This window comes from Mesoplodon mirus (genome assembly GCF_964341445.2).
Source record: "Mesoplodon mirus genome assembly, chromosome: 13".
NCBI lineage: Eukaryota > Metazoa > Chordata > Mammalia > Artiodactyla > Ziphiidae > Mesoplodon > Mesoplodon mirus.
The window spans coordinates 63,179,170-63,202,594 of NC_138989.1; the positions used below are offsets into that span (position 1 = coordinate 63,179,170).

Below are 23,425 nucleotides of genomic sequence, written 5' to 3' on the forward strand. Positions count from 1 at the left end.
TCTTTCCATTCTCACTCCTTTCTGTGCTCCTGTCTGTGCTAAGTGACTGGTATAAAATTCTTGATGACAGTCCAGGAGGCAGGAAGCACGGGAGCTGTGAAGAAGGAGAGGAGGGAGAACGGGCCGCAGAAGCAAGGAACAGAGGGTTTGAGGAGCTGGCGGGGGTGAGGAAGGGGTGAGGCCATGATCATCTGATGTGGAAACCAGGCCCCGAGAGGGAGCACCTCCTGCCAGCTGTGAGCCCACCCAGGGGACTCCACCAGTGACTGAGCGAGGTGGGAGTTTCACAGAGAAGGAAACAGAAAGGATCATGTAAGTGGTTATTTGCCCAGGACACTCAATTCAGACTAAACTAAGGGCCACAAAGCTCATGGAACGGCACCACCCAAGGAGTCTCAGGGCACCAACAACCCTGCCTTCACAGTCAAATTCTTCTGTCTGTCTGCCACCAGAGGCCCACATTGGGTGTGTGGGAGGAAAGGAGGAAGCAGTGCCATCTTGGATGGAGCCCAAGAGTTCTGGCTATTTATTTATTTATGTCCTTTTCTGCAGAAGTGAAAATTGACCAGAAAGGCTTATGCTAACCCAGCCTGCACCCACAATGCAGGCGTGCAGACCCCACCCCTCACAGCTGTCACCACACCTGTAAGTCCACCATGGAAAAGTCTTTCCCTTGGGCTAACCCTGCCACCAAGGGCTTCTCTTTGAAATCCAGGACCCCCAGGAGCAGATGGAAGGAAGCAATTTTTCAGGGATAACAATCAGGAAAACATGAAGCATAGAGGCTGGGGGTGGAGGGTGTGTGGACACAGAATATAAAAAGTGGGAAAGAGGAGAGGAAGAGATGAAAGACCCTAAAGATTGTCTTGCCTCTAGTGCTAATGACAATACTCGAAGAAGATACGCACGTAATCACCTACTTAAATCAATATGACCATTTTAGTCCAGTCTAACAGCCAGGAGCTGAGGGCAGGAATAGGCGGTCTGAGAGGACTTGGCAAGGAGAAACGAGGGGACCCAATCCAACCCAACCTTGGATGTCTGTCCACAGCCCAGAAAGAAGAATCCCTCCGTCATGCATGGCCCACTAGTGCTAGGACTCAAGAGTCACACTGCATGGGGTGTGTTCCAGCTGCACCATCCACCACACCTGGAAGTGGGGACTCAGTTCCTCCTCTGTAAAATGGGGGCAATGACAGTACCCACCTCAAAGCTCTGAGTGTGAGGATTAACTGCAGTAATACATGTCAGGTGCCCAGCACCATGCCTGGCACACAGCCAGCCCCCAGTAGCACTCGGCCACAGGCATCACCCATCCACATCCAAGCCAAGTCTAGCCCCTCCATGGAAGTACCTCTGACTTCTACACTAGGCTCCTGGAGCACTTGTATCACACAATTTATTCCTTAATTATACACTTTCTTGAAACAATTAGGGAGCAATTTAATATAGCATAATAAAGTGCTAAATTGAATTCAGTCTAGTTCCTTCCAGCTCTGAAATATGACGATTCCACACCTCGTACTGCATGGTACATGCTAGGCACAACACAGACCTTGACCCAGAGAGAAAAGCTCTAGCCTTGACACTTACTTGGCCTGCTATTCTACAGAGCTAAGAGGCTTTTGTGTCACCAGTTTGGGGCCTGACCTTTACTCCTGTGGCTAGTGCTACCTTCCTCTGTAGAAAGTCCCCAGCACCCCAGTCAGAAGCCCAGCAGCACAGGGAAAATGCTGTCCCGGGAACAGACAGCTTGGGCGGGCGACAGTCTCGGCCAGCTCTGTCCTAGACCTCAGAGAGAAGTGTTCCTTGAGCTGTCTTTGCAAGCCATCTCCTGCCATCCATCTCGGACCAGGGGGCCAAGGCTGTGTGCACCCTGGGAGGAGGGGCTGAGGAGGCCAGCCAGCCAGGCCGCCTGTGGGCTGTGTCTGAAGCTATCGTGTCCGGAGGGCCCTGAAGTTGCATGCACAGGCAGTCCAGCCCAGTTCCCCAGGGTAGGAGGCTCCTCGAGGTTTGGGGAATGCCCGAGCAAACACAGAGTGGTTCACGTGCACTTGCTGGAGTTCTCTGCCTGAGTAATGATAGAAATAGCCCTCTGTGCAGACACATCTTAGAGTGAACATAGAGTGAAAAGGGCTATCAGGGAAGGCTTCAAGGAGGAGGCCTAGTGGGAGGTGGATCCTGGCAGGAGGACAAGGACTGGGATATGGAACAGGATCCATTTGGCAGAAGTTGAGTGAAGGCTTTTGAGCTGTGGCTACAAGCCAGGCTGCGAGTCAGCCCCTTGGGGACTCCTGCCTCAGCTGCCCTCAGCCCTTGTGACTGGGGGACCTTTCCTTGGGATGTCCTGAGGCAGCGGAGGCAACGCTGACTATCCACTTTGCAGGACAGTCGGGTGCTGTGCCTCCCCTTGCCCTCCAGGTGGTCACTGGTCTTGCAGGCAGCTGGCCAGGCGGGAGATGTCAAAGCAGTGAGCTGACAGGACAAGTGCCCTCCTTCCCCTTCCCCTCCCCTATCTACCCTTTCCAGAATCACCATGCGCCGTGGTGGGGGTGGTGTGGGGGGGTGTCATTCTCAGTCAGTTATTGCAAAAGTACATCATCTGCCTTCATTACCTTCTATTTTTCTACATACCCCTCCTCCACTATCAGTTTCCCCTTTCCCACCCTGCCACCCAGAACTCTCAGACTTCCTTACTACCTGCTCTTCTCAAGAGAAAGAATTCTCTGGTCATTCCAAACTGTGAATGAGTTTATGATTCCAAAGTGTTTCCCTTTCCCAGGGATTAATTTTCAAAGACAGTGCCAGAAGACAAGGTTTAATCCAAAGGAATAAATCTCTAAGGGAGAATTCCAGGACACTGACATTGAAGCTTGCATTCTTAACAATAGTCTTTACTATGTTCTTGCTTAATGCATTCTTTTATTCAATTAACATTTATTGAGCCGGTGCCATGCTGGGTGTTAAAAATTCAAAGATGGAGAAGCACAATCACTGTCTAGGTGGGGAGACAGAAACATAAACACATAATTTGAACATGATGAGAGCTGTCTTCAAAGACCTTCCTGCTTGCTCAAAGCACCCACTTAAATAGAAGCATTGGCTGATTAACAATTATTCTTATCTGTTCACTAAAGCATTTCTCCTAGGGATGCTTATTGGACGCTTTTAGATCTAGACTTGAAATCAATAAAGCTATATGTCAATGTATATTTCCATTTGGGTCTGGACTTCCCCCAGCTCATGCCCAAAGTGAAGACCTGGCCACAGCTTTTATGAGAACCATCTGGCCTGTATTTCCTTTGCGGTCCTGTTCGGAGTGCTCCAGACCAATCATTTGGACCTGCTCCTTCTTGTGGCTCCTGGTTGAGTATTCAATTTATGAGTCATTGCTTTTTTTGCCCCTCTTTATCCTCTGTTATAAATGGTACCTCCTGACTTCCCTTCCAACGGTGTTAATAAAAAATGACATCAGGTGTGCCACACTTCAACATACCACACAGCTACGGATAGCAAAATATGGCATACGCTGAATTATTCAGTAGGTGAACAATACCACAAAGCTCATCCCGTATTCCAGGCACGGAGAGTTGTCCACTAGGATGATGCACTTTCACTCTGCAGAGCCCTTTCATAGTGTCATTAGGCCCTCCCCCAAGCCCTGCACGTCTGCTGCCAGGAGCTGTCCTGCCCATTTTAAAGAAGGCGGAAGCTGCTCCACAGCAAAGAAAAGAGTCACCAACATACAGGTCAGTTCTACTTACATTAACCATTATTTTCTACATGTGTGAAATACATACTGTGTTTTCTCACATATGTGGGGAGTTTGGAGGCCAACTGGAAATTGGGATATGAGTTGGAAGTGTCCCAGAAGAACTTGGAATGTGTGGCCATCACATTTATTCAGTGGCTAAGGGAGCTCTCGGTCAAATGGCGGCTCTCTGAAAGGAAATCAACTCAGTTGGTAACAATGTTGAATAAAGGGCACCTGACAGATGCCAGAGGTGTCTCTGGCCCTGAGGGACCCCAGGAGACAGGGAAGGGAAGGCTGGCCTGAGTTGCTGAGAGAGGGAGAGAGGATAAAGGGGAAGGGAGATGAGAGGGAGGAAGAGAGAGGCAGAACACAGGGGCTGAGAAAGAAAAGTGGACAAAGAAAGGGTGACAGGAAGAAAGGGAGAGGAGAGACTAGGTGGGGTGAGATAGGTAGAGAAATTAGAGATAAGATTGCAGGAAAAGGGCAGAGAGAACAAAGCCGCTGGCAGGAGGAAAAGTTAGAATTCGTGCAGCCCCTGCCCAGGACATTTGCCCAGAATGGCCTCCCAGGGGCCTGCTCTGTCTTGCTCAATTTGTTAGCACCTTCTAGCCAAAACCTCTTGGTGAGCCCTTCAAGGAGTCCTTCCCAGAGAGACACCTGAAGAGTTATCTAGACCACCCGCCATCTGTGTGGGCGGGTCACACAGCAGAAGGACCAACATTGGAGGCTCTACATAGGGAACAGACAGCTCTGGACTTGTCACTCTCACTGGGTGACATCCCAGGGGCCAAGCGGCTGGCCAGGGCTCCCACCATGCATATCTGGAAAGAACTGGGCTCCTAAAAGGCCAGAATAAGACCCTGATCCCAGGCCACGGTCCGAGGCTGCCCACCACACTCCAAGGCCTGTCTGTGGACACCTTCCCAAACGGCTTCTGACACTGGAGCCACATCTTTTCTTTTTCAAAGCATTGAACAAAATCAGATGTATTGAGGTCCCTGAAAAACATACTACTTCTCCTCTGCAGGGTCGATTTGATGTTTTGGCGTCAAAATTAACAGCAATGAAAACTCAGGCCTCTTTCCCAGGGAAACTGATCTGAAAGTTAGCCCATACTTATAAATGCAAAAATTAAGGAAACAAACAACTTAGCCCCAGGAAACCCTTAGCTGGGAAGTTCCAGCCACACCCAGCTCCAAGCAGAGAGAGCATCCCATCTTATCAGAAAAATTCCCCACAATGCTCCCCCCTACCCCCCGCAATGCGTGTGCCCTACTTGAGAATATTCCATTTTCATTCATTCTACAAATAGTTCCTGAATTCCTGCTCCTGAATAAACAGAGTGCCCTTAATTACTTATTTAACTCCAAACACTACAGCCGATCAAGAAGAAATAACCACGTGATGGTATGAATGTCAATTCTCAGCATCGTATCTTTTTTTAAAAAAATAAATTTATTTATTTATTTTTGGCTGTGTTGGGTCTTCGTTGCTGCATGCGGGCTTTCTCTAGTTGCGGCGAGCGGGGGCCACTCTTCGTTGTAGTGCGCTGGCTTCTCATTGTGGTGGCTTCTCTTGTTGCGGAGCACAGGCTCTAGGCATGTGGGCTTCAGTAGTTGCGGCACGCAGGCTCAGTAGTTGTGGCTCTAGGGCTCTAGAGCGCAGGCTCAGTAGTTGGGGCGCACGGGCTTAGTTGCTCCGCGACATGTGGGATCTTCCCGGACCAGGGCTCAAACCCGTGTCCCCTGCATTGGCAGGCGGATTCTCAACCACTGCGCCACCAGGGAAGCCCTCAGCACCGTATCTTGATGAAAACGTTCTTCCCCAGCCAAGGTCAGCCTCACAGATGGGCAGAGTAGGAATGGCCTGTGCAGTGGGATTTCAGAGGAACAGGGAGCCCATGACCCTCACCCACCCCAATTTCACCCCCCACAAACCTACACACACCTGTGGCTGGGTATCCGAAAGCCTTGTAGCAGGGGTGGAATGTTGTCCCCATCTCACATGGAGGCTGGAGACCCAGACTCCCTCTCCAGCCCCCATCCCAGCCCCCACTCCAAAAGAGAGGGGCCCAGGAGTCCCTGCTTTGTTCTGGCTGCGTCCTAGCCCTCACCCCTCCTGTCAAAGCAGACAAGGCAGGATCCCCACGTGAGCTCTGGGCCACTGTGCTGAGACGGCTTCTTCCCTGAGGGCAGCCCTGGGGGGTAGGCCATGGGGCAGGGGGTGCAGGGTCACCCTGGGATGAGCTTCCCTGGTCGTTCGCCGGGGTCTGTACCTGGAGCTGGAGTCACTGCCACTCTGCACTGCTGGGTCGTCCGTGACATTAAAGAGCCCCGTCCAATTGGCCAGCTGGTCACCACTCTGCCAACCAAACTGGAGACCTCTGGCAAGAGAACGAGGCAGTCGGTACTCATGCTCACGTGCTGGGTAAGCCCATCACCAGAGAGTCACGTTCTGGCATGTGCCACGGGACACCTCGCCTTGATCACGCCTAGTGGAGACGAGAGGGATGTCCACCCAGGAGGATGACGGTAATAAATCACAGCCCTTTACGGTGTTCTCTGCTCGTCTACGTCCGTGCCCTTACTTCACCTTTACGGGCGGGGCAGGGTTACACACTGTACACGCAGGGAACCCGAGGCTTAGCGAGATCAAGGTCGCAGAGCTCCCCTACCCCATCTGGTGCGCCCTGCAGTTCCGCCTCCAGAGACTCACACCAGAAGAGCTCCAGCTCGCCAGCTCTTTGCCTTCCCCAGAGGCACCACACACGGCAAAGCTTTTAATGAAATCTAGTTTTCCAACTCATAAGGACACACCTCCTGGTTTAAGATGATGGACTCAACACACATGGTTCTCTTCGCTCCCTCCCCCAACCTGACTGAAAGGACAGCAAAGGCATTAACAAGGGCGTGAGCATGGACGGAGGGGAGTAGCAGGGGCCAGCGACAACATTTTGGAAGATGCAAATGCAAAGCAGATGAGTAATTGCCTTAGGCCAGAGACAGTGGAGCCCTGACCGCCTGTAAGAAGTAAATCTATTCTCTGTGCAGGACGCGGGAAGGCTCGGGGCCACTGAAGGTGGGGTTGCAGAATGGAGCCCCGGGCAGGAGAGTTGCTTCAGGTTTATAAGGAGCGTTAAACACTCCCCACCTCCACACACCCAAGTCCCCTGCCTTAAGCCCAAGCAGTCCAGGCCTTCTGCCTGCCCACCCTGCAGACGGCACTCTTCATATACCGAGATACTAGGCTAAAAACAGCTGGGCTGACCTGGAAGTCAGCTTACTGAGCACGCCCAGTCCCAGCCACCCTGCCCCCAAAGGTCTGGGCATGGATGGGTTTCCCGGAGGGAACCTGACCAAGTCAAAAGAGAAGGCTACAGAGGAAAGGGCTGCTGACGCCCCATCATTCTGGCACTGCTGACATTTGGGGCTGCACAGTCCTTGCTGTGGGACTGTCCTGTGATCCTCTGGTGAGCAGCACCCCTGGTCTCTACTCTCTGAGGCCAGCAGGTCCTCATCCTCCACCCTCCTGCTGTGATGACCAAAACTGTCTCCAGACATCGCCAAGTGTCCCCTGTTGAGACAATCGACCCCGTTAAGAACCACTGCCCAGAACACGAAGCTTCAGTGCACCTTCTAGAGACTGGCTTGCCCTTAAATGTGAATTTTAAAGTCCCGTTAAAGACCCTGGTACGTGGGTAAACATTAACTTTTAAGTAGAGAATAAAGCAAACAAAAATAAAACAGTTAAACCCCTAAAAATAAAGCCCTCTAATAAAGTCTCTACACTAAGGGAAATGGGCCAGCGACAGTGGTTGGAGCTGGGCTCTGGTCCACCCGGATCAGCCACTAATGAGCTGAGTGACCTCAGTGAAGTCTCTACATCTCTCTAGGCCTCTATTCCCATCTTTCAAGTTGGGAGAACTGTCTCGATGTCTCCAAAGTTCTTGACCGAAAGTGTTACAGGGCTGAGCTGTGTCCTCAATGGCAACACCAGGTGACCTCCCGCCTGCGAGTCTGCCCCATTTCCAGCCAGACGCTGGGCGGAGGACGTCCTTGGGGCCCTGTGAGCAGAAGGCTGCACACATGAGGTGCTCGATCGATGCTTTTACCAAGTGACTCCGATTCTCTTCTCACACTCTCCAGCCTCCTCGGCAGAGCGGAGCTGGCCTGGGAGAGGAATAGGCACAACTCACAGGACAGAGTCCGAAGCCACAGCAAAATGCCCGTCCAGTTCTTAGTGTTCAGGGAACAGCAGCGTTCCACTTGGTTCTGGTTCAAGTTCTTTATATAGTTATCTATTCATAACAAATATTATATGCATATAATACATAAATCGATCCTATATGCATTTATAAATATATTGTAAACATCTATAATATAAATACCTTTATTTATGTATCTGTTATGTTTCCTTTCAAAGAGACATTTCGAGGTAATATTGCAAGGTATTTCTTAGAGAGAGTTTGGGTTTGGTTTATCAGGAAGGGAAACATTTACTGAGCACCTACAGTGAACCAGGCCCTTCACATACATTATCTCTATTCCAACAACAGGCTAATGTGGCAAGTCCCATTTTCTGCACTTATAGGTGATGACATGTGCAGCTCAGAGAGGTTTAGTAACTTGCCCAAGGCCACAAGGCTAACAGGTGGCCAACCTAGGGTTTAAACCCAGCACTTTCTGGCTTTCTGACTGTAAAAACCTTTATTCCTAAAAGCTTGTACCAGACTGTCTATAGGTCAAGAAAACAGTAGTATTTCCACCTGCGATTTTGAAAATTAGCTGGTTCACAAGCATATTCAAGCAATTCCCAGCCCAGCACTCAGCTAGGAAACTCACAGGCTCCTTAGAGAGAGTCCGGCCAGCGAGACTTGTGTCCACCGAGTGCACGAGGGGTGAGGGTGAGCCAGAAGCACTCTCACTCTCCCGCCCAAACTGGCCCCTGTGAGACCCGGGTGTCTCTTCACAAGACAGTCCTCCCAGGGTTGTGGTAGTGACAGACTACTAAGAAGACATCAATTATTACAATATTTAGCAGGAACTATGACACAGAAAGGTGTGCATAATAAATTCAGTGAAAAATGCAAGTTATAAAAGGGGATATGCATTAATGATCCCATTTTTGTAGGGTTTTAAACCATAAAGCTGGTTATCTTTGAAAGGAGGATTCAGGTTTATTCCTTCTTTCAGTTTAGCAACATTTTCTAATTTATCTCCAAAAAACCTGATTGTGTAAGTTTCAAAACCAATATATTTTACACAGTAATTTGAATTGTATTCCTGAGCTAAGTGTAAGAATTGTCTATTATTAGCCAACGAAACACCAGTGAGGAAAAGGTACGTGGAGATATGAAGGAGGATAACAAAGGAAAAAGAAGCTCTATTCACTCATTCATTCATTCAACAAAAATCTATTGAGCATCTACTCTGTGCCAGCAACTGTGCCGGGGCCTGGGTCAGGACCCCAAGGTGAGCAAACTCATGTTTTCTCAATGCTTACCCTACAGCTCCGGTGATTACACAAACACACATGAAAATATTAGCAAACAAGATAAAAAATATTAGCAATCAAAGTGCTACAAAGGGTCCTCTGTTTTTTATGTCTAATTTATTTTAAAAGAGAGGAAAAGATTTGAAATACATAGGGCAGAATGTTAACATTTGTTAACATTGATAATTCACAGTCATGACTACATGGTGTTTGTCACATCATTCTCCATCTTCTTCTTAATTTGTTCATGATAAAAATGTGTTAAAATAATTTTTAAAAACCAAAGTGCAGAACTGAAATCACTAACAGGACTTGGAGTCAGTGCAGGGAACTTCCTGGGCTGTGGCAGCCTCGAGAAATCTTTGCACCTTGCTGGTGAAACAAACATTAACGTTGCCTTAAACCTGGGGAAATGCGACATGTAAAGAATTATTTAAACTGAGTTATTCAAGACTGGATTCAGATACTTTAAGGCCCTGAGCAATGAAAAGCTTAGGGTGCCACTTCACACCTTGTACTTACTTAAAAGTTCTGTGACTGTTAAAATTCAAATAGCTCCAGTCTAGACTTTCTGATTATGAAATCTGTGATAGGCTCACTGAGGCTCAGCTTTACTCTGTTGTCGCTGAGGACAGCCCAGCTTAGCTAGGTCTCCTGCTGTGTAACCCACAGTCATGTCTGTTAACCCCTGACTCTCATGGCAGTAATTCCTGCAGCCGTCAGAAGGTAGCAAAAGCGGCCCAGGCTTCCCAGAGTCAACTACCAGGGGGAGTTTCAGGGCAAAAGACAAAATCATATATTGGAGAAGCAATTTAAAAACAGACAGAAGTGCCCATGAGAGTGGTATTACCTCCATTGATAATATCCTCCAAAAATTATGAAGGGTTACTAAGATGTATGGCAGTGAGTTAAAAAAATATATGTTCCAGGGAATTCCTGGCAGTCCAGTGGTTAGGACTTTGCGCTTTCACGGCTGGGGCCCCGGGTTCGATCCCTGGTCAGGGAACTAAGATCCCACAAGCTGCACAGCACAGCCAAATATATAGATATAGATATAGATATAGATATAGATATAGATATAGATATAGATATAATGTTCCAGGCACCGTGATAGGTTTTTCTTATCTTGAATCCTCCCAACAGCTTGGAGGTAGGTATTATTATCCCCCCATTTCACAAATGAGGAAATCGAGGCTCATAAGATTAGATTCATAATCTGCCCGGAACCTGGAAGGAGCAGAGAAAGTATTCAAGTCCATGTCTGATCCCAAGGCCCTTGCTTCTTCCTCCCCTTTTGTCCCCATGCTTTTTACACACACACATACACACACACACACACACACACGACTTTTCTAATATCCAATATTCTACAAAAAGATTTTATTGAAGTATAGTTGATGTACAATGTTATTATATAAGTTTCAGGTGTACAAAGAGTGATTCACCATTTTTAAAGGTTATATTCCATTCACAATTATTATAAAATATTGGCTGTATTCCCTGTGTTGTACAATATACCCTTGTAGCTTGTTTTATACATAATAGTTTGTACCTCTTAATCCCCTACCCCAATCTTGCCTCTCCTCTCATCCCCTCCCCACTGGTAACCACTAGTTTGTCCTCTATATCTGTGAGTCTATTTTTGTTTGGTTATAATCACTAGTTTGTTTTATTTTTTAGCTTCCACATATAACTGGAATATCATACAGTATCTGTCATTATCCAATATTTTTAACTATTTATAAATTTATATTATTATTATTTTAAGTATTAGAGCTGCTGCCTTTGCCATCAATCATTTAGTGATAATATTTTTATATAAAACAAATCATAGACTATAGTAAAATGAAGGAGCTTGCTTAAATAACCTCTGAGATCCTCCCCCATTTTGATGGGAGACCCAGCGTCACAGACTTCTAACCTGGGACTTCCGCACTGGAGGAGGCCAGTGGAGATGGCTTATGGGGGCAGGGGTGTGGTGCATCCATAGCACTCCATTCACAGTGTATGGGTAACTGCACCACCTGCCTTTGCATACAGCAGGCCCTGGGGCCAAGTGTCAGGCAATGCCCCCTCAGATGTCGGAATCACCAGGGATGCTGAGCCAAAGCAGGTTGAATCCGTGGGGTGCAGGGCACTGGGCACTGTGGACACTTGGGTTTCCTTGGTAAATTGCACCCCTGATGCCACAGAGCCCAGGACTACAGGCGCTGAGTGCACAACCCAGTGGGGCACTGGGCCTGCAGCCCAGGTCACGCAAAAGCTGGCGGGGTGCCTCCGGATGAAATGGCATCTGCATCCTGTCCTCACAAGCCACCTCCAAGGAAGGCTGTGCCTCCTCAGGCTCTGCAGGGGGAGACTGAAGCCACTGTCATTTCTACATTCTCCAGGTCAGAAGAGGTTGGGAAGGCACCAACCTCCGAGCCTCATCTCCAGTCTTCATGCGCTCCTATGCTCCCTCAGAGCTGGCTCCCTGAGAACCATGCCAGCAGCACCCCTCCTCTGTTCCAGAACCTTCCAAGAATCCCCATCGCCAAAGGACGAGTTCCAAACCCTCAACTCAGGGGCCCTTCCAGCAGCTGCCTGCAGCTTTGCCTGCAGCCTCGTGACCCACCATGGCATTTCAACTCTCACGCCTTTGCCCTTGGCATTCCCACTCACCCTCATCCCATCCCCCACTTACTTGAGTCCCACACAAACTTCAAAGTCCAGCTGAAGTGTCTTCTCCTCCCTGAGCCCCCTGGCCCAGCCAGCATAAGCCTTTCGGCACCACACAGTCTGCCCTGAGTCACTGGTCCCCTTTGCCTACCTCTCTGTGTGTCGTCCCTACATGCTTATAGTCCTTTCTAGAGAAGAGACGTGTATATAAACCTGATGTAAAATTGTCTTACCCAAGATCCCTTAAGCAAGCAGAGTGGGGAAAAGCGGCTGACTCGGGTACCTTTAGGTTCTAGAACTCCAGGATCCTGAATCCCACCCTCTCCAGGGTCCCTCTTGAGGAAAAATTAGAGCAGGAGGTTTTCACATCCCAGGAAAGAGGAAGAAACAAGGTGGGGTGGGGGGACACAGCCCAGATGGCTCACTGGGTCCAGCCCTCCTGGGGCGGGTAGAGGGGTTGTAGACACAGAGGTGTTTCTAAAAGCTCACCCTCCCAGGCAGGGAGAGGCTGGATTTGAAGGGCAACTGGCTAGGGGGCCTGAACTGGCCTGGGGTGGGGTGTGAGGGGACCAGAAAAGCAGAGCAGAGGAGGCAGGGCCAGGGCTCGGCCACGTGCCACGTGCAGGGCCAGTTCCCAGTTCTCAGACACTGGAATGGCCCAACTGCAGGCCAGCCTTTGGTGGGACTTGGGGCGGCAGCAGCAGTTTGATGAGGGAGACATTCCTGGATGAGAAGCCGCTGCCGCCCACTCCCACGTGCCCGCAGCTTCCTCATTCCTGCCTCCAAAGATTCCCGGATAGAGACACCCCCGGAGCTCACCCCCTTTCGCTAACTATGTGACTCCTGGCATTTCACCTCTTGAAGCTTCAGTTTCCTCGCCTGTCAAAGGGGAGAAATAATCCTCGACCTAAGGATATAAACAGTCCACAAAAGCAGATATATAAATTCTAACAAATGTGTTAGAGCTTAAATCTAATAACATACAACTTAAATGCATGTAACGCAGCGTTCTCTTCCAGAGAAGACAAGAAAGCTGCTGGAGGACCAGGTGAGAAGGAGTCTTACTTTCCACATCCATACTCTTTAGTGCTTTTTGAATCTTACACATGCAAAATCAAGGTAAATTGTGGTGTGGGTTTAATCTCACTAGACTTGTAAATGAAAGTTAGGCAATTCTTTTTTTTTAACCTATCGAGTTGACAAAATACATGTAATGTTAATACCTAGGGCTGCTCATTGGTGTCAATCACCTTTCAGGAAGAGAATCTGGGAATATGTATCAGAGGGTATAAAAATGTTTATACCTTCAGTTCCAATGAAAACCCTTCCAGGATCCTCAGGAAATGATCGAACTTTGATCTGATGAAATAAAATTGATATTTTAAGGCAGGACAAGAAATATTAAACATAAAATTCTCTCTCTGTGTTTGTTTGGGCCTTCTCCCTCCCTAATGTGCAGGGCACAGCTGCATTAATGTGCAGAGCTCCTCAAAGATGGGAGTGCCTGCTCAACCATAAGGAACAATTTTTTTTCTTTCTGCTGAAGCTAGCAACGTAACTTCTTTTTTTTTTTTTTGCGGTACGCGGGCCTCTCACTGTTGTGGCCTCTCCCATTGCGGAGCACAGGCTCCGGACGCGCAGGATCAGCGTCCGTGGCTCATGGGCCCAGCCGCTCCACGGCACGTGGGATCTTCCCGGACTGGGGCACGAATCCGTGTCCCCTGCATCGGCAGGCGGACTCTCAACCACTGCGCCACCAGGGAAGCCCCATAACTTCTTAAAAGAACAGTGTTCTTTCCCACTTCTGTAGGTGGTCATGGTGACTTGCTGTCCGCTTTGCATGTTTTTACGTGGACTATGTATCCTTGGTGAACTTTATGTAAAATATCAGTATGTCATTCTAATGTACAATCCTTTGTCTCAAAAATGTACATGACTGTGCCTTCGACTTCGAACAGGTGGAACAGTTCTCAGAGCTTTCTGAGAATCTGCTTCCCTGGTTATCATCTTCAGTTTGGCTCGAATAAAATTCCCTGTTTTTCTTCTTAACTTGATACTTAATTGAATTTTCGTCAACAGATCAGAGGGCTTTGAACCAGACACACAGTTGTCTGGAATCTTTTATGAATCAGGAAACATCCTAAATACCCAACATTGGGGAAAGGTTAAGGAACTGTGGTGCTAAATGACAGGTGGCCATGTGACCCCCAAAACATCATATCTATGAAGTCATTTTAAACGGCGCAGGGAAATCATTAACTTTAAGTAAAAAATAAATAAATAAATAGAATATATGTGTAAGTTCACTATGATCTCATTTCTTTAAAAAAAAAAAAAAATGCCCAGAGGAGAGCCTAGGAGAAAACATTCCCTAAAGCTAATACGTCTCTGAATGTAGCATGAGGAGGGATATTTTCCCCGCTTATTTATACTTCTCTGTCCTTTCCATAAGCTCTAAAACAAACATGTATTATTTTTATAATCACATTAAAAAAGTAGAAACAATGCAAACTCAGAGCAATACAATAATAATGATAATAATAATAAGTATCAATCATCTCTGACAACTTCATAGACCTTTGGAGGCACTTAGTGGGTCCTTAGTAAATGATGCTTGGACTTTCTCAAGTAAGAAAAAGCAGGTGCAAAAGCCTTCTGGTAACTCTTTCATGTTGCACAGACAGGAGGGATGGTGATGAGGGCAGCTGGTGTTCACACAGAAAGGAAAAACGGGGAAAACCAAGCAGGGGAAGTTTCTTCATGCTGAGATTTGAGAGGAGGAGCTGCTCCAGAGAGTTTTACGTCTTTCTCCTGAGTAAGTGCTGCCACCCAAGCCCCTCAGGGGCCAGTGACCTGCTGTGTGGGTCACCCAGACTGTGGCCCCTGCCCTCCCCCCGCGTCATCAGGAGAGCCCAGGCCCCTGTGAGGATGGGGACCTAGGGATCAGGAGCCAGAAGTGGCTGCAACAGTTGAGCTAAAAGCCCTTCTTGACTCAGGTGTTGACCAAGAACAGAACCAAATCCACCTCTTTTCCTTGAGTCAACTTAGTCTCAAGCAGGTGGGCCACCAAGAACATGGTGCCCTTACCCCCCTGAGGGACCCCGTGCTGGTCAGAAGGGCCACTCTCATTCCCTGACATTGATCTCTAAAGCGGGGGATGGTCCCATAATGCCCTTACTCTCCGTTAACCAATCATCTTCACTCTCCTTGGGCCATTTCACCTGTAACACACCTTGGATAAAACATCCAATAAAAATCCAACTGTACATCAATACTCTACGTTCCCACAAAGTGCTTCACTTCCGCCAGTGAGCGGTCAAGCCTCCCGGGAGGCAGACAGTGATTGAAGTGAATGAGTGAAGCAAAGGCAGCAGGAACTGGGATTCTTGTGCTACTCCTGCCCGGGTAGGTGTCCTGAGCCCCAGCCCGCTGCTGCCATATGAGAAGATGGGCCCTGGGTTGCCATTTTGTTCATTCTTCCAAGAGATGCTGGAAACCCAGACTTTTATTTTTAATTTCCCAATTTAAATGCTGTGCAGACCAAACACCCCCTGCTGAGGGCTGCACGCAGCCTGGGGACCCCCAGTGACGGCCCCTGACTTATATCCTTTTATTCGAGGCTGCCCCTAGTCCTAGGAGGGAGACAGAGTGTGCATCATCCTTCCCAGTTGAGGAAACTGAGGCAGAGACTGGGAGTTACCTCTCAGCCAGCTGGAGGCAAAGCTAGGCCTGGAATTCAGGAGGCTGGCCTCCCAGTTCAGCCACCAAAGTGTGGGATCCTATGCCAGGAGTCAGCACACCTTGGGGTCTTCCATCTTGGGGGCTGGGTCAGCGACCCTCAGCCTTTGCCTCCTGCACGACAGACAGCCTCATCATCACAGAAGGCACCCACAGAGGAAGCCCAGGGGTGTGCAGCTCCCGAGCCCTGCCTGCAACCGCCCTTGCCCTCCCACTGGACAAAGCATATATTAGGAATGCAAATTACTGAGCTGCTGTTTTGACAAGATAACCTTGAGTCGGCTCTATTCGAAAAGAATAATAGAAGAAGAAAATCATTCACAAAACATCAATACTTAACTTTCGTGGGAGGCTAACCTATTGAACTATTCATTGGTATTTTCCCTCCTCCATTCCAAGAAGGTAGCTTGGCTTTTTCAACCTCTTACTTTAGGACCATGTGGGTTGTGGAGGCTGAAAACTTCCCGGCTCACCGAAGAAACTGTGCAAGGCCAACCTGGAAGGCAGCGGGAGGCCCTTCAGGTCTGGGGATGGGTGGGTGGGTGGGACCATGGCTAAGCAGGAGGTTCCTCAAGTCCAGAAAGCCCACGATGGTGGTCTGGAGTTCCTCTCCATTGTCCCCTTCTAAATGGACAGCAGGGCCTCAAAAGGACTGCTGCTTGGGGCACTTTGGGAGGCTCGACCCAGGGTTCCAGAAGCCTCCAGGGAGCAGAAGTGGACTGGCTGAGGCCGGGATGGCCCAGGGAGCCCCCCAGCTGTTTTGTTCCACACAAGCCTCCAGGACCTTCACACTACCCTGCTGGGGGCAGAGGGAAGGCACCTCAATAATGATAGACTAAGTTTCCCACCAGCTGGTGGATACAGTTTGGTCTTTTTTTTTTTAATTAAAAGAAAATGAGGAGGGCTTCCCTGGTGGCGCAGTGGTTGAGAGTCCGCCTGCCGATTCAGGGGACACGGGTTCGTGCCCCGGTCCGGGAAGATCCCACATGCCGCAGAGCAGCTGAGCCCGTGAGCCATGGCCGCTGAGCCTGCGCGTCCAGAGCCTGTGCTCCGCAACGGGGAGAGGCCACAACAGTGAGAGGCCTGCGTACCGCAAAAAAAAAAAAAAAAGAATATGAGGAAATGAGCCATTTCTTTCACACCAAGCTTGTCAAATAAAATGTATAACCACTCTTCTATAACTAATCAGCAAAGCACTTATGTTGTACCTCACAGCTGACATGATATCTTTCCTTTATCCATTCATGCTATTTTTATTTCATTATATATGTATACGTGTGTGTGTGTGTGTATATATATATATATATATACATATACATATATTATTTTATTATTCTATATTTGTTGAACAGCCATGACAGGCTGGGGTTCAACAGTAAACAAACTAGCAAAGGCCCTGCCCCAGTGACATTTAATTTTGAGCAGAGGGAGACAGATAAGCTAATAGGAGACACAACACATAATGTGTCAAATGGTAAAAAGTGCTGTGGAAAAAATAAAGGGTGGCAAGGGGAATAAGGAGTTTGGGGTGAGGAGATCCTCCACATAGGGTGGTCTTCTCCCTGAGAAGGTGACATATGAGCAGGATATGAAGTAGGTGATGAGGAAACGGGTGGATCGGGAGAAGAATGGTCCAGAAGAGGACTGGCACCTGCAGTGGCCTGAGGCATGAGTACAGTGGCTCGTTCTGGGGCTGGCAAGGGGTTCAGGGCAGGTGGCAGGTGAAGCAGCGCCACCTTTCTGCGGCCCCTCAAAGTCATCTAGGAGGGAGGTGACCAATGTCGCCTTCTGAGCAAAGAACTCAGCTGGGCCCCCAGGAGTCTGGGGGTTCGGCCTCCCCGCCCCCCGGGGCTTGCAGACTGCCCTCCTCCCCTCCCACAGTCCTCCGCTGTCCCCAGGTCCACAGAAGGAGCTGGGATGGGTGCTCAGGAAGGCCCTCTTGGAGAAGGTGCAGGCCCTCCCCACCCAGCTCAGAGAGAAAGTGCCTGCCAGCTGGGAAGCCTTTGCAGGAGGATTAATGGGCATAATTATCAGGTTCCACGTACTCCCTCACCCGGTCTCCATCCTGACTCACTAGTGACTCACTTTATTTCCCTGACGGTAACATTCTCCCCAAGAAGAACCTCAGGGGGAAAGGGAAGTGCGTTCGTTCCCCAGGGTTTGCCTGTGGAGCCTTTCATTGGGGGCAACAGAAAAGATGCTGCAGGTGAAGCATCCTGAGTTCAGGAATGGGGGGCGCTCCCCAGGCTGAGCCCCCCATGCTCTCCACCCCCAGAGGGGAAAGAAGGCTGGTGGTGCAAGTGGTGGGCACTGGCATGGGTGAGGGTCCGCAGGCGAGTGGCAAAGGGCTGACCTCCTTGAAAGGCCCTTGGTGTCAGCGAGCCTCCTGGATGCCAAGGCCATCCATGTTTCTGAGGAAGCCTCTGGCTAAGGAGTGGCCCGCGGGGAGTCCGAGTACAGCCAGTGCCAAGGTGAAGGGAGGGGAGGGTGCACACGGGGGCACCAGCCATAGGAGGGGTCCAGAGAGAGAAACCAGATGAGCTCCAGGCACAACTCTGGGGCAACCCCGCCCCACCCCAGCCTCTGCATCACAGAGAAGCTGGGCTCCCCCCTGGCCAACCTGCAAACAGTCCTGCTCCCCTGGCTGGCATTCCAGACCTCTACTGTCAGGGCCAGACCCAAAGTGTGGGTACCCTAGGCCATCCAAAAATGTTACAGCCCTTCCAACTACTCTTTGTCAAATCTTTGCTCAACATTTATTTCAAGCCTAAGGGGGGCCACTTTCAGAAGGAACATGGGGTACCATGGGGAGGCGCACACCAGCCCTCCAGCTTCTTCCGGGACTCAGGCTGCAGACAGCACACCACAGAGAGCAGAGTGGGGACCCCCTCCCTCCTTGGACGGCAGTGGAGTGATGGGGACATGGGGGAGGGTTCCCTCAAACACTCATCCAAGCATTCATTCCAACTACTCTCTCTGTCGAGAGCGCCCACTAATTCTATTTTCTCCATCCTATGGCAGCCCCCAGATTCTACCTGTGCCGGTGCCTCCGAGGTTAGCATCTCACACTGTTGGCCAGACCTGTGGAACCCAATCCAGCTAAACTTCTCCAATCGTTTCATTCCTGCCCCAGCCTTGCCTCCCTCTTAGTTCCTTTGGCTGTTATGGGTTGAATGGTGTCTCCCTACCCCCAACAAAACAAATCATATGTTGAAGTCCTAATCCCAGGGTGACCTTATTTGGAAATAGGGTTGTTGCAGATGTAATTAGTTAAATTAAGATGAGGTCACACTGGAGAACGGTGGACCCCTAATCCAATAGGACCTGTGCTCTTATAAAGAAAGGGAAATTTGGACACAGACACGTGCACAGGAAAAAAACCTGTGTTAAGATGAAAGCAGAGATCTACCAGCCAAAAAATGCCCCAAATTACCAGCAAATCACCAGAAACTAGGGGAGAGGCATGGGGTTCCTTCTTCCTCTCGGCCCTCAGAAGGAACCCCCCTGCAGACACCTTGATCTTAAACTTCAGCTTCCAGAACTGTATGACAATAACATTCTGTTGTTTAAGCCCCCAGACTATGGTACAGTCAGCCCTTCGCATTGGCAGGGTCCAAGTCCACGGTTGGTTGAAGCCATGAATGTGGAATCCGCAGATACAGAGGCTGACTGTAAGGAAGCTGAGCGTCTGTGGGTTTGGGTATTTGTTTCTCCCAATAACCCCAGCCCCCTCTATGCATGGCATCACACACACACCTCCTGGCTTACCTGCCCCACTTCCATCCCTCCACAGTCCAGGGCCTCGGCAGGACCTGTGGGCCCCCTCAAAAGGTCTGGCAAAGCCCAACCTGTGACAAAAGCATCTAGGCCACCCACTCATACTACCTAAGACTAAACCGAGACCAGAGAGGCCATTGGCCTCAGAGCGCCAGGGATCAAAGAGAAATGTAAAAGCCTTCAGTGACTTCCATCACCTGCTCCTCCAGCCTCAGCACCCCAGCCTGTCCCCCAGAGTATCTCCAACCCCAGTCTCTGCAACCCACTAGTTCTCCAAAGCCCACATCAAGTCCCACCTCGCTACTGACCATCCTGATTGCTGTCTCCTCTGAAACCTATAAGATTTATAGTCTTTGTCACACAATTCCAAATGTTTTTATATACATACCATCTTACCGATTTTTCATGTTTGTCCCTTTCAGCATTCTGTCAGTTCCTTAAGGACATGTAGCATACTTAATAATTCTTGAGTAACATCCTTTCTCGCCCAGCACAAAGCGGAATGAGTGTTTAATGGACATGCATTGACTGTAGGGAAAAAATTGGGGTATTCTCTTTGTATGCACCATTCATTCAACAATTAATGTCTGGCTCTGTGCTAGGTCCTGGGAATTCAGAGATGAATAAAATATCTCTGACAAGGGTTTTACAAGCTGTGCAGACTTACAGAAGTTACTCATCCTCTCTGAGTATTAAATGAGGAGGATTGTATCTGTTTAACAGGATTATGGTGAAGATTAAATGAGATAATCTTCATTTAGGATTATCTGCTTAGGTCAGAGCCTCGCTCATGAACCCTTAATGAATATTAATAATTCATGTAATTACCTGATGAATCCATCACCTGTAGGTGTATGTATGTGGAGGGGGAGGTCCCTACACATAGGGTTAAGAGCTAAGTTTGAGAATTATTGGATGAGAGCCTATTAGATGAGAAGTGAATAGGCCTGGATAAGTCAAAGGGGAGAAACCAGATCCTCTAAGAGGTAAAATTTGCCTGGAAAGTACAAATACCAAAAAGAAAAAAACTAGAGAGAGAGATGGGCGAGGGCGAGGAGTGAGAGGCTAGCTCTGCATCCCTGAGGGACATCTGGGGAAGGGACAGGAAGCTGATTAATACCCACCACCTAGTGCAAGCTGGGCGCAGAGAGCCCAGAGCCAGGACTAGAGGGAGGCAAGCAAGGCACCCAGGGCACAAAATCGAGGACGGTCCCACCCTCCACCCTGCGCAAGCGCAGGGTCGATACCTGAGAGGGAGCCTCCTTAAACTTTGTCCCCTGGGTGCCTCGCTTGCCTCCCCCCAGTCCCAGCCCTACAAGCAGATGCCCCATCAAAACTTGCTCTGACCAGCAAAACTGGAGCGGTTCTGCCAGCGAAGCACAGACCCCAGGCGGTGGTCAGCTCAGCCCCTTCCTCCTCTCTAGGGCGCCCTCCATCTCCACCCTGTCCCCCCTAGGCACCGTCCCCCTCCAGAGCCACCCCCCGGTAGATCCTCCAGTCCCTGTGATCCCCACCTCCTGGGGCTGTGCCTGTTTCTCCAGGCAGTCAAACAGAGGGCTTTGCCCCTCGGTAGGGGGAGAGTTGGATCAGTGGTGAGAGCCTTCGAATGTGCACTTGAGATACAGCACGAAGTCAGGCTGTACTTTTCCTTGACCCAGTTTCATATCCTCAAGCTTCAGGCCTGCACCAGCCATATGCAGGCAGCCCAGATCTGCCCCCTTGAGGCACAGGAAAGAGGAAGGCTGGAGGGAAGACAGAGTATAGAGGAGTCCTGTCTACACCAGGCAGGACAAGGCAGGCCCAGCCTGGGCTCCTGCCTGCTGTGCAGTCACACAGAAGACAACAGGACAGTGCTGGGCAGCCTGTGCTAAGTACACACAGCACAAGCGCTATGAATTCAGAGCAGGGGAAGTGCACTGTGGGCTGAGAACAAAAGGAGAAGCAGGATTTGGACTGGCAAAGAGACAGTCGGGGAGGCATAGCAGGTGGGAACACAGTGTGTGTAAAGGCACAGAGTCAGGACAGACGTGATGTGTATAAAAGACCCTTGGCTGGCAGGAGCGATGTTCTTCTTTAAGAGTAGGGCTTCAGGTGATCCTTTTGGGGCTTGCAAGGTGGGTTGTTCCGTCTTCACTAAAGGGGTGAGGTATAGTGGGCTCTTCACGTTTTTGGAAAAGTCACTTTAATAAAGCTTTGAGAACTCTGTTCTTTCAAAAAAAAAAATAGTGGGGCTTCAGGCACAGGCTGATCATGGGGGTAAGACTTTTGTTTGGGGAGGGCGTAGGGGATGGAGACATTTGAGGACTTCTATTTCTGGCAAAATGGCAGACTGAAAAGCCCTCTGTGGCAGGTGCCCCTTCAGGAATGAAGGATTTCTTCCCCACCTTCTGGGGGTGCCCAGAGTTGACAGCCCCCAGCTCTCAGTTCCCTCTGGGAACTGCCTCATGTAAGGAGAGCCAACTTGGTCAAGACCACCCTCTTCCAGAGGCAGCTGCATCCAATGACTGAAAATTCAACCCCGAGGTACAAAGGCCCAGCCTCCTCACCCTGAGGAAGGCTCAACTCAAGGAATCCTACAGGGTGGCTAAGGCCTTCTCTGGGACTGCACTGCAGCTCAATTTCTCCCCCTGCTCAATCTTATTCCTTCTCCCTTCTTCAGGTGTTGATCCCAAGAGCACATCTTAATCAACCTTCTGCATTCTAGTCTCTGGCAAAGAGTCTGCTTTCCAGGGAACCCAATCTGTAACATCTCCCACTACAAAACACTAAAATACAACTAAAATACACATAATATGTGTAAAACTCCTTCTTAAATGGATGAATAATATGGCAAGGAAAGAAGTAGTAGATGAGTTCTAAAGCCAGTGGCTGTCCTAGGGGCATCGCTCAATCCCCATGATTCATGCTTCCCTTGCAATGGCAACAGGGCCTACCCAAGATGAAGATTCTCGTTAGAAACCTCTTCCTACAGCCAGGAAAACACAAATAATCCAAAGGCAAGACAGAAAAAAAAAGCAAAGCAGAATACATAAAAAACACAGAATATGATGGTAGAAATAATATTCTAATATCATATGGTATTCATCAGTAAGCATAATAAATGTAGATACACTAAGCTTTCCAGGTAAAAGATAAATATTGTCAGACTAGATATAAAAACTGTAACTATATGCTGGTTACATAGACATGGAATGAAAGACATGGAAATGTTGAAAAAAAGGATAGAGACAGTCATGACAAGCAAATACTAGCCAAATGAAAGCTGTTTCACTATATTAATATTAGATAACGTCAACTTTAAGTTTCAATGTATCAATATTACTAAAAATAAACTCTACACTTTAATAAAAGATTCAGTTCACTAGAAAGACAATTTGTCTAAACTAGTATGCATTTAGTAACATCACTTCAATATGTATTAGGTAAAAGTTGGTAAGTTGATAAGGAGAAACTGATAAATTCACTATCACAGAGGAAGATTTCTATACACATCTTTTAGAAATTAACAGAACAACTGAGCCAGAAAATAAAAAAATAATAAGGATACAGAAGATTGAAAAATTAAAAAAACAACTTGATAGAAAAGACAAGTAAGAATACTGCACCTAACAATGAGAGAATCACATTTTTTTCAAGTACACACCTAATGTTTATGAAAATCAACCACATACGAGATCACAAAGAAAATCTCAACAAATCTCAAAGAATCAGCATTATAAATACCATATTCTCTTATTATCACAATGAATTTGGGTTAAAAATTCAAGAAGATAAATAAATAAAGTAGTTGGAAATTTTAAAACATTTCTAAATTTATGAGCAAAAATAAATAAATCATGAGAGAAATTAGAAAATATTTGGAATTCAAGACAATGAAAGGGGCTTCCCTGGTGGTGCAGTGGTTAAGAATCTGCCTGCCAATGCAGGGGACAGGGGTTCGATCCCTGGTCAGGGAAGATCCCACATGCCGCGGAGCAACTAGGCCCATGTGCCACAACTACTGAG

The 23,425-nt window shown here is 48.6% G+C and overlaps 1 protein-coding gene across 3 annotated transcripts in view; it reads right to left on the minus strand.

Annotated features, from left to right (window-relative positions):
• ST8SIA5 (ST8 alpha-N-acetyl-neuraminide alpha-2,8-sialyltransferase 5) overlaps positions 1-23,425 on the minus strand; it is a gene marked incomplete at both ends in the record, with an annotated part of 67,305 nt that overhangs the window by 32,077 nt on the left and 11,803 nt on the right. Inside the window, one exon of one of the 3 annotated variants that reach the window (XM_082641180.1) lies at positions 6,030-6,137. The exons of the other annotated variants lie outside the window; for them this stretch is intronic. Within the exon in view, the coding sequence (XP_082497306.1) occupies positions 6,030-6,137 (108 nt within the window). The remainder of the gene's footprint in view (positions 1-6,029; positions 6,138-23,425) is intronic. 3 annotated transcript variants of the gene reach the window in all.